The sequence below is a fragment of the Schistocerca nitens genome, chromosome 5 (genome assembly GCF_023898315.1).
Source record: "Schistocerca nitens isolate TAMUIC-IGC-003100 chromosome 5, iqSchNite1.1, whole genome shotgun sequence".
Classification (NCBI taxonomy): Eukaryota; Metazoa; Arthropoda; class Insecta; order Orthoptera; family Acrididae; genus Schistocerca; species Schistocerca nitens.
The window spans coordinates 633,742,863-633,761,612 of NC_064618.1; the positions used below are offsets into that span (position 1 = coordinate 633,742,863).

The 18,750-nt window shown below is 42.5% G+C and overlaps 1 protein-coding gene across 3 annotated transcripts in view; it reads right to left on the reverse strand.

Moving 5' to 3' along the window:
- LOC126259321 (RNA-binding protein EWS-like) overlaps positions 1-18,750 on the reverse strand; it is a 97,241-nt gene that overhangs the window by 15,059 nt on the left and 63,432 nt on the right. For all 3 annotated transcript variants that reach the window (XM_049956001.1, XM_049956002.1, XM_049956003.1), the window contains exon 4: positions 5,761-5,849. In XM_049956001.1, coding sequence (XP_049811958.1) covers positions 5,761-5,849 — 89 coding nt within the window. The remainder of the gene's footprint in view (positions 1-5,760; positions 5,850-18,750) is intronic.

Sequence of the window (18,750 nt, forward strand, 5' to 3'; positions counted from 1 at the left end):
TCGTATGTTGAGAACAACCTCGTTCGAATATCAAACTGTTCATGAAATAAAAGCAATGCTAGGTTTAGGTAAATCATTTTCTATAATAAGAATTAATATCTGGTACCAGTCACAAAACTGCAGCATGCATGTATTTCTCGTTGGAAATACAATAGCAAAAATATTGTAACAGTATGGCTGGAGTAGAAACAATAATTTGTGAGACATATTTTGCATCAGAAGCCAAGGCTACCTCTATCACATCCCCACAACCACTGTCCTTCCCAGAGTAAGTTAAGAGATGTTTATTTTGTACCAGTCTACAGTTTCTAACTGAACATTTATTAGATATCAGCAAGCACAAGCAACAGGCAAGAAATACAAAACTGTTGACCTGGCAGTCTCCTTTCTGTAATATATAAGATACTCACTGGAATCAGAAACAAATAAATAGAATATATGATAGCTATTACTCAAGGAAAGGAACAACAGTGGAGTGACTCCAAGGGGGGAATGAAATTACAAAATGATGCAATGTGTATGAATTACCACTCTGCCTTTGTCGTTAAGTTTGGGGAAACCTTCTTACTGCTATAACAGACCTTGAGACAGTGATTCAACTTGTGTTAGAGAACTGCTTTAGTTTCAACAAATTTCATCACAAAAGTGGGAAATAAATGACATGAAAATATTTCTCAACAGTTAGAGGAAGTTTACAGATCTTTCAGTAGGTAAAACAAAGAATAAGAGTTAATGAGTCAACCTGAAGCAGATGATATTGCTCTGTTGACACTGAGACTGCAGACAAGCCTCAAAAAGGAATGGAAGAACTAAACAACCAAATTTAATTGAAGATTTGGAAATGAATTACAATGAGTCTAAAATAATCATGGAAGGAGTACAGGTTAATAACTCACCACACAGCTGAGGCACCATTTCCATCTTAAGTCTAAAATAGTGTACAATCAATATATTGACTGAAAAATTGTAAACATTGCCAACAAAGTGATTGAATCTGTTGATTAGCTGTTGTATTTAGGACACCAGAAGGGAAGATGGATACAGAAATAAATAAACAGTACAGCAAAAGTGGTCTGGAGTGCATTTGGTTAGCAGAGTTGTTTTCAAAATAGTTTTAGATGTGTAAGATACAAAGATTACATGTGTTTTGGCAGTAAGATGCAGTCTTCTAATGTGGGAAACTGTAAAACTCAAATACCTTCTACAAAGAAATGGAGATATGGCTGTTGCAAATTGCTAGGAGTGAGAGGGAAAACAAACAAGTGGATAAGGTAACAGAATGAAATAAAAGACATATTTGTGACTAATGAAAATTAAATGACACTGAATGGGACAAGTAGCCAGATGAGAGAAAGGTAGATGAACCAAGAAAGACTGTTGGATGACAGTGGTAACTCCAGTTATGATTATTCCGACTATTGATATGGTAACTACACTTACCTACCATCAGAAAAATCTAGATGATGATTGATGCTGAGCGTGAGGTGTTTATCATCAAGCAAGTTCTTAACTCGATTCAAAGAGATTATAAAATTCTGAGGTAATGACCCAACGGAAACACAGCAGGAGCCATTGGGGAATCATAAAAGAGCAACCACCACCACCACATTCATAGGGTACTCAGCTGTTTGGAGCCTTAAACTAGCTATCACAAGAAAGTTCATAACCTGCTGAAGCATCCCAAAAAGTAAATGAAATATCATTCTAACATAATATATAACAGTTGGAAAAACTGCTCCAAATAATGGTACAGGAAAAACAAAAGACCAAATGTGTAATTTGTACATAATTTCTTCTTTACACGTGACGAGACTATTTAGTTTTGGTGATTTCCTGAAAACAACTACATCTACAATCCACAAAACAACTTATGGTGTTTAGTTTTGGTGATTTCCTGAAAACAACTACATCTACAATCCACAAAACAACTTATGGTGTGTGGCGAAGAGTACTTTGTGTACCATCATACCTCCTCTCCCTTTTCCTATTCCAGCCACAAACTGTGCATGGGAAGAACGATATTTGGTAAGCCTTCATTGTGATCTCTAAATCATTGTAATTTTACCTTAATGGTCTTTTGATGAGATAGTAGTACGAGGAAACAGAATATTCGCAAACTTTTCTAAGAGCATATACTCTCGGTATTTTAACAGTAAAGCACGTCATGGTGCACAAAGCCTCTATTGTCATGTTTGCTACAGGAATCGGTGAAGCATTTCTAACACTTTCATTTACTTAATTAACTCACAAAAAATGCAGAGATCATCTTTGGATATTCTCTATTTCTTCTATCACTCATACCTAGTAAGAAATCTAGAGTGAAGGGAAATATTATAGTATTGGATGAACTAGAAATTTGTAAGCTACTTCATTCACGAGCACACTTCTCTTCTTGATTCTTTCAACGTATGTCATCTATTTTTTGTTGATTGATTTGAGGAGAGGGGACCAAACAGCAAGGCCATCGGTCCCGAGAAGGAAGTCAGCTGTGCCCTTTCAAAGGAACCATCCTGGCATTTGCCTGAAGCGATTTTAGGGAAATCACGGAAAGCTAAATCAGCGTGGCCGGACACTGGTATGACCCGTCATCCTCCCAAATGAGAGTCCAGTACAGTAACCAGTGCACCACCTTGCTCGGTAATCTGTTTTTCCTACATTTAGTTTTATGTGGTCATTCCCCTTTAAGTAACACCATACGGATACTCTCATGTTCAAGGGATGTGACTGTTTTCAGTGATTGTTTGGCAGTCATGTAATTTTCCCTTATCTGTACACAGTATGTTACATTTGTTTATAATGATAGTCAACTGCCAATCCCTGCAACAGTTTCATGATGTTATTCATTAGGTCATTAATGATCCAGTAACACTCCCTTGGGTGTGTGCCCAACAACTTCAGCCACTGAAAATGACATGTTACACTTTTATAGGGTAGAAACTCTTGAATACAGTCACAAAGCTGGTCCATTATTGAGTATGATTGCATTTTATTCATTAAGAGACAGTGCAGAACTGCACTGCATGCCTTCCAAAATTCAAGTAATCAACATTACTGACAGGGACAATTTCTGCCTGTCGAGGGATTTATTGCACATACCTGAGTGTACAAGACATGGGTTCTCATGGTTTCTGCTGATTATTTCACCACTTTCAAAACTTTATCACAAAGCAATCTTTACAATGGTGCTCGACACTTTTTGATATCAAATTTGATAGCTATGCAGTTTCCTTTTCTATTTTAATTTGTTGCAAAAATACTTCTGTCCTTCAATTCAAGAGAAAAAACAAAATCATGAAATTAAGAAAACATTCTCGCAACACAATGACAGTTCGAAGAAGTAACATCAATTCTTTTCTTTCCTTACTAAATGCCCAGACTAGCAGTAAGTATTTCAAGACAGTGGCAGTTTTACAGGCTTGTACATATTAAATCATTTTCCAGCAGAGAACAATAAGTTTTCTCTTTAAGTGCACCTTCCAGTCCCCACTGCCATCACACAACCACATCACTCACATATTGCACATGGAGACTACTACATTGTCACAATAGACTTAATTTACCAGTATATATCAGCTGCAACTTTGAAAAAGAGTGGATGTGGAGCGGGAGGGAGGGAGGGAGATGGAGTGGGAGAGGCAGAGAAAAACAAGGGTGGTGGAGGACAAAAGAAGAATACCGAGACGAAGGGAGGAGAGAGCACAACAAGTCAGAAATCAGGAGCGTTGGACATGGGGGAAATATAGGCAGTGGAAGGCAAAAGAGGGGGGCCAGGAAGGAGGGGGAAAGAGGGAACATGAGAGACGGCGGGAGGGGGTGTAGATGGATTAAGGGAGAGTGCGGGTGAGGGCTAGGGAGAGAGATGGTGAGGTTCAGGTAGATGCAATGAGAGGGTGAAGCAGCGGGAACAAGGCGAGGCAGCAGTGAGAGAAGTGCCGCGAGGGGGGGGGGGCGCGGCGTGCGTGCGAGGGGGGGGGGGGGCGCGGCGTGCGGGCGAGGGGGGGGGCGCGGCGTGCGGGCGAGGGGGGGGGCGCGGCGTGCGGGCGAGGGGGGGGCGCGGCGTGCGGGTGAGGGGGGCGCGGCGTGCGGGCGAGGGGGGGGGGGGCGCGGCGTGCGGGCGAGGGGGGGGGCGCGGCGTGCGGGAGAGGGGGGGGCGCGGCGTGCGTGCGTGGGGGGGGGCGGCGTGCGGGTGAGGGGAGGGCGCGGCGTGCGCGTGAGGGGGGGGCGCGGCGTGCGGGCGAGCGGGTGGCGGCGGCGTGCGGGCGAGCGGGGTGGCGGCGGCGTGCGGGCGAGGGGGGTGGCGGCGGCGTGCGGGCGAGGGGGTGGCTGCGGCGTGCGGGTGGCGGCGGCGTGCGGGCGAGAGGGGTGGCGGGCGGTGATGAGAAAGAGGCAGAGGATTGAAGAGAAGGGAGACAGGTAGTGCGGAGAAGAAGATATGGGGAATGGGTAGGTGGTGATGGGTGCGGGAGACTAGAGGGTGATTGCGGGTGGAGAGATCGGTCGGCGCGGGTGGAGTGAGGGGACAATATGGAGGGAGTGAGGGGACAATATGGTGGGAGTGAGGGGACAATATGGTGGGAGTGAGGGGACAATATGGTGGGAGTGAGGGGACAATATGGAGGGAGTGAGAGGACAATATGGAGGGAGAGAAACTGCTTAATACTTCTAATTGTATCATTATTACAATATTAGATTTGTATTATGATATAACACCACGGTTTAATATTTCGTAAGGAGATGAGGTCATTAGAGGTGGATGGAGTGGACACATTGCCCAAACTGGGTCAAGAAAGTGGATCCGCAGTAGTTCTTCAAAGTTAACATTCAACTTTCGCCTTTGTTGATGTAGAAAAGCCATTAAAAGTCAAAATCTGAATGGCCAGATAGTGATCTGATCCCAGCTCCTCTAGAAATGGCACATCGTCGCTCAGTATTGATATCATATATACGTACAAGTCTAGGAGGATGAACAAGCTGGGAGTATGGTGGAAACTAAAGGCCAATAAATAAAAGAAAATCATACGGCCTATAGCATGTTTCTATTTTGATAGGTCTGTGAGACATCACACGCTAAACACCCATTCACGCAAGCACTCCCCTGTCTTCCGGCACGTGCGCTCGCACGCACGCACACACGCAGAGAGAGAGAGAGAGAGAGAGAGAGAGAGAGAGAGAGAGAGAGAAACTGGGCTAGTTACACAACAGTGGTAGGAAAACAGGGCATGCTTGCACACATTACTGTTTACCAATTTGAGTGTTATGGAGTATCTGTATGCAGAAGTTTACACAGCTTTGAAATAAACTACGCATGAACATAAATTTTCTGTGTCAACATCAGTAGCTGTACAAAATATTTATTTGCACAAATGAACATTACATAGTACAAACAAATAGGGTATGTCATACAGGAACCTACTAAAATGCTAAAATTCTGAGTGCATAACACCTCATTTGTCAAAGCAGTACCTATATTAGGCTACTGGAAAACATAAATACAGCCACCTTGATCAAACTGTACAAAGCTGGAAATTATCTGGAGGGTTACACATTTTCACCTTTGTGTAAAAGATAAACAGTTCCTTAGAAATGAATCAGTATTAAATATTCTCCATACCTTCAAAAGAACCAAACAAAAATTCATCGCACTTTATATGATCAAGCAACGAAGTCAAGGGGTCTGTTGAATCCACCCTTGCGATTCATGTATTGACGATATTTGCGTTTTAAAATTACATGGACTGAACCTACGTCATTTCCTGATACCTTTTTGCCTTTTGTAGTGTCGAATGCACAGAAACCCATTATCTTCATCATTTCTTGTTCATCTGGAGTCTTTCCCTCCAAGTCAGCCTCTAAAATAACAAAAATAATTATGTAAGTTTCACTGCAAATCTTCAACATACAATAATCTAGAAAACTGAATTATCACTAATTACTGCTCCAGAGACACACAATTTTATACTGTTTGGATTGTCCTGTAGAGAACATGCACACACTGAGACTTATTCCAATGCCACAAATGAATACTGTTTTCTTATCTCCATTGTCTTCACATGTTGAATATTGACCTTAATTTCCCAGTAAATTGCTGGGACAGACAGGGATCTTTACTTTGCTAATAGTCCCAGAGCTGGAATATCACAGGAAGAAAGTACTGGGCTATATTTGGTACCAGCTTTGTACACACACTCAGTTTTATGATGAGCAAATACTAAATGTGTGAGGAAATAGTCAATCACCAAAGTCACTAGCAAGCTGCTCTTATTCTTTATCTATGGCAATCATTTAAACATAATAAATTCAGCTTAAGTTCATATAAAACAAGCTGTATTTGTTTCTCCATAACAAAGATACCTATGTCCGTCCATATTAAACCTACTAATTACCAGCAATCCTCTACTTTGATAGCTGTCACCCGTTCCTTACCATGCAGTCCCTTCTCATACAGCCCAGCCACCTGTTGTCGCCGCATCTGCCATGACGAGCAGTCCCTCCCGAAATATACCGAGGGTCTCACTGAAGCCTTCACAAACTGCAATTATTCTCCCAACCTTGTACAAAAACAAATCTCCCATACCTTATCTCTCCAGTCTCCCACCACCTCACAAACTCCCACCATCTGGCCACAGAGGAGCATTCTCCTCCTAACTCAGTACCACCCAGGACTGGAACACCTGAATTATATTTTCCACCAGGGTTTGAACTACCTCTAGCCGTACCCTGAAATGGGAAATGTCCTGCCCACTATCCTTCCCACCCCTCCCACAGTGGTATTCCGCTATCCACCAAACCTACACAATATACTCGTCCATCCCTACACAACCCCTGATCCCAGCCCTGTACTTCATGGCTCATACCTCTGTAATAGACCTAGATGCAAGACCTGTCCTATACATCCTCCCACTTCCACCACCACCACCACCACCACCACCACCACCACCCACTCCAGTCTGGTCACAAACATCACCTATCCCATCAACCAGTCACATGATCTGCAAGCTAAGCTGCAACCACTGTAGTGCATTCTATGCGGGCATGACGACCAACAAAATGTCTGTCTGCATGAATGGCCACCGACAAACTGTGGCCAACTGCACAGGTGGGAACTTTCCCTGGAATATATCCTGCATTCCCGTAACTCTCCTGGCCTCAACTTTCGTTGGTCACTGTCTTCTCCCATCCAGCCCGTTCTCTGTTCCCATTCCAGCACTTTACAGCCCTCATTCCTCCATTGCACCCAGTCTTTTTACTTCTCTCCTTTTCCGCTACCCCTCCTCCCCACCTCTCCACTGCCCTCCGTCCTACCACCCGACTGCTCATAGCAGCCCTTACCCTCTTTCCACCTTGTCCCTACGCGCTCCCCAACAGCATGTCATTGTCTGCCACCGCTACCCTACTATCCTTCCCCTTCCCCTTCCCAGTCTCCTCCTTACCACCACCCAGTTGCCATTCGCATCATGATCTCGTGCTGCTACTTGCAGAGTGGCCTCAGTTGCCTGAGACTGCAGTCGTGTGTGTCAGTGTGTGTGTGTGTGTGTGTGTGTGTGTGTGTGTGTGTGTGTGTGTCTAATTTTGACGAAGGTCTTACTGACCAAAAGCTATATTTGTGACAGTCTTTTTTTCTAAGCCTATCTGTGACTGAGCATATCCGCTATATTAAGAATATGTAATTTTCACACACACAAATATGTGCACAGAACACTGCTGGCTCCACCTTTAAAACAAAGGATGTCTGTGACATTTGTAATGACAATTCATACTGCCACAGTGATAGCAATCTTTAAGCATACATGGAGTGCAGACACAAACATGTTTGCTTATAGTGCACCAGTTGTCAGCTGCTTTCATACCAAACAAGTTTCCTTGTAGTCATAGAATTGGTTGTTTTTCCCCATGCGAATCACTCGCACACCATGCAGCTGTACCGCAATCCTAATGTGTGGGCCTGGTTAGCTCAGTTGGTATAGCATTAGGCTTTTAACCTAAGGGTCCAAGGCTCAAGTCCCTGTCTGGGTGGAAATTTTAACACCTTCGTAGTGGCTCATCTGATAGTGATGGAAGCAGGATCCCTCTTTAAGCTAGACATTCAACCAGTTTGTAATACTGTTGTAATACTGCCGGTCTGTAAATACTGGTGATGATAATAAAATTTTGCCTGCATGACTTATCAAAGTCCCTCACTAAATGACTTGTCTGGTATCAGTTACAATGGATTTTTGTGTACTAATGTTTCACAAACATATGGACATCTGACTGGCAACAGAATTTACACATTTCTCACAAAGACAAAGTCCCAGTTTCGTGGGAGATGTTGGAAGAGAATAACTGGCACTTAATTGTTTTCTCCACGCAAACCATAACATCATCACATTCAAACATTTTGACCATGGAGGCTGTTTGGGCTAATCAAATCGAATCTGCATATTTCCAATCATGCAACTGAAGACACTGATTACAGTGGAACTTGAAATCCAGTATAGTGTGCAATACCTATGCCACTAAATGATAAACATAGTTACCTACTATGGTTTCACGAATATCATTTGTTACATTCTCATTCAGTGCCTGACAGAATCCAGCAACACTCATAATGTATTCACCCGAACACCTCCACCCCACTTCACCACCACAACAAGACAATCTGAATTGGACATTTCTCCCAGCAGACACCACCACACTGTAGCCCATATAGTTTGAAAGTAGCCTTATTTTACTAAAAACAAATTGTACATATCATTACATCCAAGTGGGTCATATTAGATGTTGAAGCTGGTTCCAATTTCCTTGCAGCACTTAAACCACAACTTTACACAATATTTCTCAACAGAAACACTACCAAAAATGCTTCTCTATGCCTCTCCAGACAGTGTTCCTACACATAAGTGGTGTACAATGTTTTCTTAATGGTAACAATGTTCTTTAATGCTCTGGTGTCCGTATCTGGAAGTTCCAATTATTTTTCCACTGCTATATACAACAGGTGCAGTTTTCCACCATCAACTCGTAAGTGGTTATGCCATTACACACAGCAGCCACTGATACTCTACGAGGAAATATGCAACTATTGCCATGGTTGCATCACCATAGGCACAGACAATTTCATCACACTGGGAGTTTGTAAGGTATAAATGAAGCTGCAGAAAACTCTTCTTGAGATATTAGGTCTCCCCCCCCCCCCCCCCATTCTCATCCACTCTGTTTGGGTATAGCACCTTAAGCCCATTGTTCACAAACTGTGCTGTTGTTTGTTGGTTAGTTTTTGCAAGCTGTTTTGAGTAAATCAAACGAGCCCTGGATGGAGCATCTGGATCTAGCTCGCCAATAATCAGGTTTGCAATGTAACGGCCAAGACTGTCAGTAGTTTATCCACAGAAATCCATATACAAGATTCTCCAACATCTTCTCGGATTCTGTGCAATGCAGCATTGTAAGCTGAATCCACATAATTCTTACGTGAAGTGGACTCTGCAGGAATAGACTGATGGCAGCACTTCTCAAGAAAACCTCTGAAAATAGGGTTCTCTAGTTTCCGAAAGGGGATGTTTGCTGCCGCAAGTGCATGACACAAATCACTGCAGAACTTGTTTTTCCGGAGGATTCACCAGATTTATTGGTTAAAAGAGTTTGCTTCAATTTTGACTTTCGTTCAACATTAGCTTTATGTGCGATTCCATCTTCATGCTGAGTTAAGTGAGATTTCTTAACACTCGAAACCTGATACGAGAGAAAAGGGAAATGCAATTTAGAATCGCATATAAAGAGTATTTCGTATTACTAAAGGATAGCGATAAAAAAGAATTCTAAGTGACAGTAAAATAAGAAGTCTAAGAAAAACATCAACTATCCTCCTTGTTGCATGCTTGGCAGAAAATAATTTTCCCATCCGTTGTATAATGTGGAAAATCTTGCAGCCACTGCCTTATATAAGTAGACTTTGAACTAGCTGTTTTCAGCACGGCGTAATATTCTCACACAGAAACTAGAATTTATTTTGCACTTAGAACGTCAATAACACTTAACACGTCAGTCCTATACAACGTACTGATTTTTTTTCGCTGGGAAAAAGTGAATGATGACTTTTTTTCCTTTTAATGCATGGGAGCGGTAGGGGAAGTAACGTACTCGTTGCTGGACATATGGCACCTGACAGATGGCCGCCCCTTCTGAGCAAGCGAATGGAATCTACCGGTGCTTCAGATGAAAACATCTCACTACTGGCAAATTATTTTTCGAACCGGAAAATTCACGTATAATACCTTTCACGAAACAGTAGTTTGAAAGGACTGCCTGTAGACAGCAACGAAAAAATGCGCGAAGGGCAGTAATTTAGCTATAGAGGGCGTCTACGATTAACATTGTGATTTTTTAATACGTGATTAGCTTAAAGCCTATGAAACCGTTTCTTAGCGAAAATACACAGCTGGCCAGAATCCTACGAACAAAATATTTTCAAATATAACATTTAGTACTCCCACGTTCGATTCTAATGTGTAACTCAAATCTTTGACCGGTTCCCATTCGCTCACCGAAGTTAAGCACTGTCGCGCTCGGCGCGAACTTGGATGGATGACCATTCAACCGTGTCGAGTGCTGTTGGTAGTAAGGCAAACAAAGGAATTGTAAACTGTCTCTAACGACCTTCGCCTTCGATGAGACGTAAAGCCCTAAGTTTACTTTCTTTTTCTTATCTTTGAAAACAGAAGAACTCTAGGTCAGATCAACGAAATAGGTACTTTTTAGGATTTTGATGCCGAAGTAGGCAAAATTAGGCGTCAACTTCGAAATACGCAATTTTAGGTCCTATAGAACTAACGGTATTCAGTTTAGTTAATCATGAAACGCAAATTGGAGCTTAGGAAAAAAAATAGGTTTTAACCTAAAGATCCGTGATCTATTTTTTACATATGAATAATAAAACACCTATAAAGAGTATTTGGTATTAACAGGGATAGTGATATAAAAAAATGAAAAAATACCGAAGTGTTAGGCAAATACGAAGCATGGGTGCATATCAACTAGCCACCTTGCTGCACGCTGGGCAGAAAATATTTTTTTCCATTTGTCGTATAGTGTGGAAAAACTTGGAGCCACTGTATTATATGATGAAATAGGCACTTTTTAGGATATTAAAGCCGAAATAGGCAAAAATAGGCACTAACGTCGAAATAGGCTTTTTTAGGTCCTATAGAATTAACGCTATTAAGTGTAAATAGTCATGAAATAAATAAGTGCAAATTTTTATGCAAATAGGAACTCAGGAACAAAATAGGTTTTTACCTAAAATCCGCAGTCTAGTGAGGACAGTGACTAACGAAGGCTGAGGCCAGGAGGGTTACGGGAACGTAGGATGTATTGCAGGGAAAGCTTCCAGCTGCGCAATTCAGAAAAGCTGGTGTTGGTGGGAAGAATCCATATGGTACAGGCTATGAAGCAGTCACTGAGATGAGGGGTTTCATGGTTGGCAGCATGTTCAGCTACAGGGTGGTCCACTTGTTTTTTGGCCACAGTTTGTCGGTAGCCGTTCATGCGGACAGACAGCTTGTTGGTTGTCATGCCTACTAGGATGCATTCTATCCTGGATTTTCCATTGTTTGGAATGTGTGTGCGTGTATTTCCTTTTCTGAAGAAAGCCTTGGCCAGAAGCTATGTGTGTAACTATCTGTCGTTGCACCTGTCCGCAAATTACATGCCATCTTTATGGTGAGTAACAATTCATGTTTTGAATTATGATGTTTTTATTCCAACCTGGAATTTCCATTGTTCAATTTTACCTAACAGCTTTTCTTCCATCCCACAACCCTGTGACTTTTTTTTTTTACTAATGTTTAAACCATTACTCTACACAGTATCTGTTTTTTCTCTTCCTTCCAGTGTTCATTCATCGCCTTCCAAACCGCATATGCTCCAACTTCCGATCCACAATGTCTCAATGATCTTATCCACGCACATGTGCCTACATGACAGTGCGGATGATTGAGGCAAAAATCTGACACCCCAAATTCTTCCCATCAATAATTATAATTATTCCTAATGATACCACCTCATCCTCAAGTACTTTCACATTTCATTTTACATACCCACCTGTGCCACACAGACTTATGATCCTAGACATAACCAACCCTTCTTCACCTTTCTCTTCCCTTAACCCAATACACGCATATCCCATACCTCATCCATTTATTTTCTCCCATGTTTTTAACATATTTGTACAAATTTGTGGACATTTTTACATAACTGTGTGCATTCTTACGAATTTGTGCATGTCTTTGCGTATTTTTACATGTCTTTCTGTTATCTAGCTCCCCTCAAAACCATCAAACACCTTCATCTGCCATTTCCATGTCCTTCCCGTTTCCTCTACGCCTTCCCTTCCATCTTTCTGCACCGGTTTTCAGACAAGCATACCTTATCGACCTAACCACAAAAGTTCCTTTCCCTGGATACCACCCTTGATCTTTTCAGATTTTGTCAGTTCCTGGCTGTTACAAACCTGGTACTGAAAAAACACATCTCCATGACACAGGCATCCCAGAACCACCTCTGCAAGTTACTACTACAGGGTGTATACGTGTACAAGGAAAAAAAAAATTCCCCAGATTTTTCCCGGATATCTCGGTTAAAACATGTACTTTTTCCCAGGCGAAAATATGCTTTTCCCCAGCACTTTAAGGGAGGGGGAGGGGGGGAGGAGAGAGAAGTTTTGGAAAGACCTTTAATGAAAAAAAGGAGAGATGTTTCGGAAAGACCTTTGATGTATAGTGACATATACGCATTCGTGAAAGAATAAATTCGAATTCCACCAAACAGCACTTTAGTTTTTTGAGCGTTGAAATCAAGACTGTGATGACATTTTGTAAGCCAACCATACCTCAAGGCCATGTGATCTCGCCAGCCAATGACAGCAGATATTCAGAGCATAGGCCAATAGCAAGATGACTTATGTAGCGCGAGCACAGAGGAAAAGTTAAACACACAAAGAGGAAAAGTTAGTAAAATGGCTCTGAGCACTATGGGACTTTACATCTGAGGTCATCAGTCCCCTAGAACTTAGAACTACTTAAACCTAACTAACCTAAGGACATCACACACATCCATGCCCAAGGCAGGATTCGAACCTGAGACAGTAGCGGTCCCGCAGTTCCAGACAAGCGCCTAGAACTGCTCGACCACACCGACTGGCGGAAAAGTTAATAGTTTACATTAATATACATAGTGAAGCTACAAGAAAAGCTAAGCTTTTGTATGTAATATTGACCTTTTGAACCATACAATGTAGGCTTTCATGGCCGGTGTTGTCTTCAGTTAGAACTTCCGGGCTGAGAGGCCATGGTCAATGTATAAAATTTCCACCTAACATTTCGTCTCCATCTGTGGAGACATCTTCACAGAGGTCAGCCCTTGTCTGATTAAGCAAAACTGGGAACAGGTGAGGCGTAACATTGTTGCGGCTCGTAACTGGCAAGCGCGTTGTTATAATCGATATCGCCTCTCCTCTAATGGAAAGCCTGGTGATCATGTGTACATTAGGAACCTGATGGGGAAAGGAAAACGTTCGGGTAGGCTAAGTAAGTTTATTCCCCGTATTATCAGCCAGTGTACTATCTTACGGGTCTTGGGTCCGGTCAATCTTTTGGTTCGCCATAACGGTTCTGGTAAACAGTACTGAGTCCATCTTAGTCAAGTGAAGTGTGTCGGATTGTCTGCGGGCCCTTCCTTTGGGTTTGAGGGGTGGAGGTTGAGATGTGCTTCTGTCCGTCTCGTTTAAACATGTGCCCTAGTTACACCTTGGCTTCCCGCCAGAGCTTTTCCGCGTGGCAGCGCCGTCTGTTCTCCTCGTCTCGTGCCCCGCCTCCTAGGTCGGTGGAGTGGAGTGAATGAGTCGTGAAGCAGCAAGGCAGTACGCCATCGACTCCGGAAGTGCTTGTTTGTCTTACTTGCGGTGGTTTGTGTGGTGTCGGCCGGCTCATTCCACCGTGAGGTTCTATGGCATAGCGTGTGTGACTTGGAGAAGCCGTTAGCTGCGATTATGCTTGTTCTTGTCGGAAGAGAATTGAAATAAGGAGCTGTGATGTTGCTGTTCCGGAGAATAGTGGGAGTTGCTGAGGACGGTTGCTCCGAAATGTTTTGAGCACTGAGGGTGGCAGGTTTTCCTCCGGGACTGAAGTTGAATATATTTCGCTATTGCCGTTGTGCTTTTGACTTGCTATTGCCATGTATTAGGGTGGTGTTTGTGACTTCCTTTATGTTGCTGCCGCCGACATTGTGCATTTTCCGTCCACCGGTTTAGCTCGCCGGTTCTGAACCTATGAAGGAAAAGGTTGAGTGTTAGTTCTGCACCCCGTTTGCGGAGTTTGACTTCGAGTGTGTAGGTTATTCTTGTACTGCTGGGCTTGTTCCTCGGTTAGGCGTCGACATGAGTGTGAATTGCTTGGTTAAAATTTGCAGTAGGCACTCCGGGCACAGTCGATGCTGTACAACAAGGATAGTAGAACATGTTGAATCAAAGGCTGTGAATGTGAACTGTTGCTCTGTCATGTCACACTAGGAGACTGTCTAATTAGGTACTGACGTATTGGTGACTATTGATTTTTGTGACCAATTTGGTAATCAGTTCCAAGCCTACGTGTTCTACGTATGTGAGAGAAAGAAAAGAAATTTGTGAAGTACGTGGCTGTGCACACCTTAAAAGTTGTTGGTGCATGTGTTTATCTTAAAGATTGTTTTAATACCGTATGCTATTATCAGCCCCCCTTTAGACTGAAAATTTTACAGGGTTAGAGAATTTTATTTGTATGTTTGCCTATATGAAGTGTCGATTGAGCTGGTGGCTTTTACGCCAGTTTGTGAAATGTGGCAGCTTTACGCTGCGGTTTTAATGATTTGTAATTGAAGGGCATCATTTAATTCCTCTTTGGGGCTCGCCTTTTATTTTTTCTGTTTCGTAATACCTGAAGATTGTAAATCATGATATTGGGGCACGATGACTGATTGGTAGCCTTGCAGCTGCTTGTATTTAATACTCAGCAACTGTGGTTAAACTTTTGTAAGTTTGCTGGCCATGTTGGTGTGCGATTGTTTGCATTTTAAATTTAGATTTTATGCAAGTTTACCTTTTAGAAGTATATGCATGTATTGTCCCTAGGTTTTAAGCTGGATAGTATCAATCGATTTATTTAAGGTTGCTAAGTTTTAGGGAATTGCTTCGCTGTATGATAGCTCTTAATGCTTAATGTCAATTCTAAATGTACTATGGCCCTTAAGGCTTGATTCCTGATAAATTTGTTGATTTGCCTTCTATTTTTGACAACTTGCCTAACTTTAACCATTGGCCAGCCCTTCAGGCTGAGCAGTTTTTTAAGTACCCTTTTGGAAGCTCTACAGCCCTTAAGGCTTTGAAATCCAGTTTTAATACTTAACCTCCCTTGTTAGTGTACTGGGGCCCTTAAGGCCGGCTTACTGATAAATTCCTGGCCATTACTTATTGCAGAATTTGTTTGACTAATTTCATTTATTACCTGGCCCTTAAGGTCGAGTTGTTAATAAGCAATTGTTATTTTCCAGTTGATATTTTTAATATTTTCTTATCTTGTTAATTTGGCCCTTCAGGCCCCTTACTTGGAAGTTGCACGGCCCTTCAGGCCTCTTATTGTTTCACACTGCCTTGCCTAAACTGTTCGAAAATCTGCTCTTTAACTAAAGTCTAGTTAACTATTTTGGTGACCCTTCAGGCTCAAACCTTCTGTTCATACGTTTATATCTGAATATTTTCTTTGTCTGTGGTATTGGTCTTTTATATCTTAAATTTTGAAGTGAAGTGAATTTTGGATTGCAAATTTACTAGCCCTTCAGGCTTAATACGTTATATGTATTCTTGCTAAATTGGCCCTTCAGGCTTTCTTTGCGATTGCAACCCTTAAGGCATACGCAGTACTACGTTGCAAGGTACAATGTTAAATTGTTGATGAACTAGTTTCTTAAGGTTTGATTCTCCCTATATTCATTATCTTGGCAGATTGTATATTGTATTTTAGCTAGTTTTAATAAATGCATTAGAAGTAAGGTGTTGTGTTACTTCTACCAGCACTTGGCCCTGCTTCCTCGCCCGATCCTAGTGGCTCCTTACTTCCTTGATTGTTAGAATTTTTGCCCGTTACCCACTATTATCAGTTCCAAAACTGACAAAAATAACTTCATTGCCCTACAAGGCGATTAATGCTTGTATGCTAAAAACTTGGAAAAAAAATAAAATCAAAAAACAAACGAACAATATATTTTTGCCTTCCATATTATGTCAATGCATTTTAATTTACTCAATAGCTCTCAGCCACAGAAATTCATTTTGTTTTCATTTGACGTGGGACCTGTAAAAGAAGAGGAAACAGCGAAATCACTTAACGCATATATGGGTCACATACAGACTACCCCTGTCACCACTACAACTCAAACAACTCTGCTGCACATGCACGGATCCGGCAGCTAGGGTGCACGAGAAAAATTTTTCTCATCAGCATCTGTCTGTTGTTGCTACTCCTGATACAGCTAATAGCCACACTTCAAGTAGCCGGAAGCAGGAGAAGGTACTGCTCATACGTTAGTCAACTGCGTAAGCATATGAGCCCGTTGGCGACTGGTCAAACGAACCTAATGTAAACAGCTGTGACGTTACACTCACAGAAACTAGTTTATTGTTACAAAGTATTACATAGTCTTCACCGTAAGGTCTTTGACATATTTTTGCTGGTTGCAGACCCTTGTGCGTGCACCGTGTTTTGATGATGTAAATGGCACATTTCCTTTGCAACTTAAGTTTTATCTCTCTTCTCTCTCTCTCTCTCATTTATGTTTTGTTGCTGCACTCTTGCTCTCCAGTAGCACGATACGGTAACATTCTTTGCTAAAATATCAATTCTTCTCAGTCAAAGTTACAAAAATTAAACTGAAAACTAAAACAATGAAAAATATCTGGAATTCTGAAAAATTCCCTGGTTTTCTCCTGGATGAAAAAATTCCTGGGTTTCTCCTGGGTTGTGCACACCCTGTACTACTGTGCAACCCCTGCTACATACATCACAGACCTGAAATTGAATCCCTTGCTCTCCAGTGCCTAGAGAATCATTCCCGTAAGTTATTCAACCTATGAACATCCTACTGCTGTCTCAGGGCACCACTAGCCAAACCCCCATCCTACTCACAGAATTCATCCTCCTCAACCTCTCACAGCACCCACACCTTCCCAACTTACCACATCTTCCAAAAACTCCCTACCAACACTCCACCACATCCAGAGCTAAAACATTCCCATTACTTTCCACAAAAACCCTCAGCTCCACACACATTTAGTGCTATTCACAGGCCTCACCTTTATCCTTAAACCCAAATTTAACTATGTTGGACTTTTCAAAGACCTAATCTCCTTCTCCCGACCCCTGCAATGGAAACCTTCTTTGCCACCAATTCTTCCACCCAATGCTAATCTAATCCCAATATTGAACTCTGCCTTTCCCCATTATACCACCATCCATCAATGATCTCCCCCCTGCCCCCCTACCTTCCAGGAATTACTCACCTTCAATTTCACCATCCTTCCCCTGGTCCCTTCCTAAGAACATAAACCTTTCAGCAGAAGAAAGGACAGCCAAACACAACCACACAAAAAATCCTGACCTAGTCATCCTACCTGCAAACAAAGGTTCCACCTCTGTCATTATGAACCACAGTGACTACCTGTTGGAAGACATCTGCCGAGCAACAGTCTCTGACACCCCATTTTAGTTGGTTATTGTGGCCCCCACAGAAAGAATTTCGGCCCTCACTGACCAACACTTCCAATCTACTGCCCATAATCTAGCCTCCCACATCAAATATACCAACAGCTTCCTTCTTGGAGTCTACTCCATCCCCACTCCTTTACCTCCTGGATCCCTACTCATCACTGCTGACACCACTTTCCTACATACCAAAATCCTCATGCCCAAGGTCTTGCCGTTATTGGACACTACCTTTTCCAATAGCCATCAAATTCCAAAACCACTACCCTATTCCTCTTACACCTTTATTAATTTCTTCTTAATTCACAACTACTTCCACTTTAAAAGCAAGATACAGAAACAAACCCATGACACATTCCTATCCTAACATGTTCATGGACTATCTAGCTGAGGCCTTCCTAGCCTCTGAAAATTTCGAACTTCTTGCCTGGTTCAGGTTCACTGATGACATCTTCATGACTCAGGGTCAAGACAACCTCTCCTCATTCCATCACATCAATACCTTCTCTCCCATCTACTTCAACTGTTCTTCCTCAAATCAACATCCCACCTTCCTGGACATAACCACCTCCTCTCTGATGGCTCCACCCACACCTCTGTCCACCCATCAATCATCAACAGGACCTACATTTTGACAGCTGTCATCTTTTTCACACCAAGAAATCCTTCCCATATACCCTGGCTACCTGGGGACGGCGCACCTGCAGTGACAATAACTCCCTTGCTCAGCACGCAGAGGGCCTCACCAAGGCCTTCACAAACAGGCACTATCCCCCAGGCCTAGTCAGCTAACAGACCTCCCATTCCATTTCCTCTCACACCCCCAATCCTCCCACCATCCCCAAGAATCAGCCACAAAGGTGTATACCCTTCATCACCCAGTACCACCCCAGATTGAAACAACTGAACCACATCCTTCGCTAAGGCTTTGACTGCCTGTCATTATGCCTTGAAATAAGGGATATTCTACCCAAGAGCCTTCCCA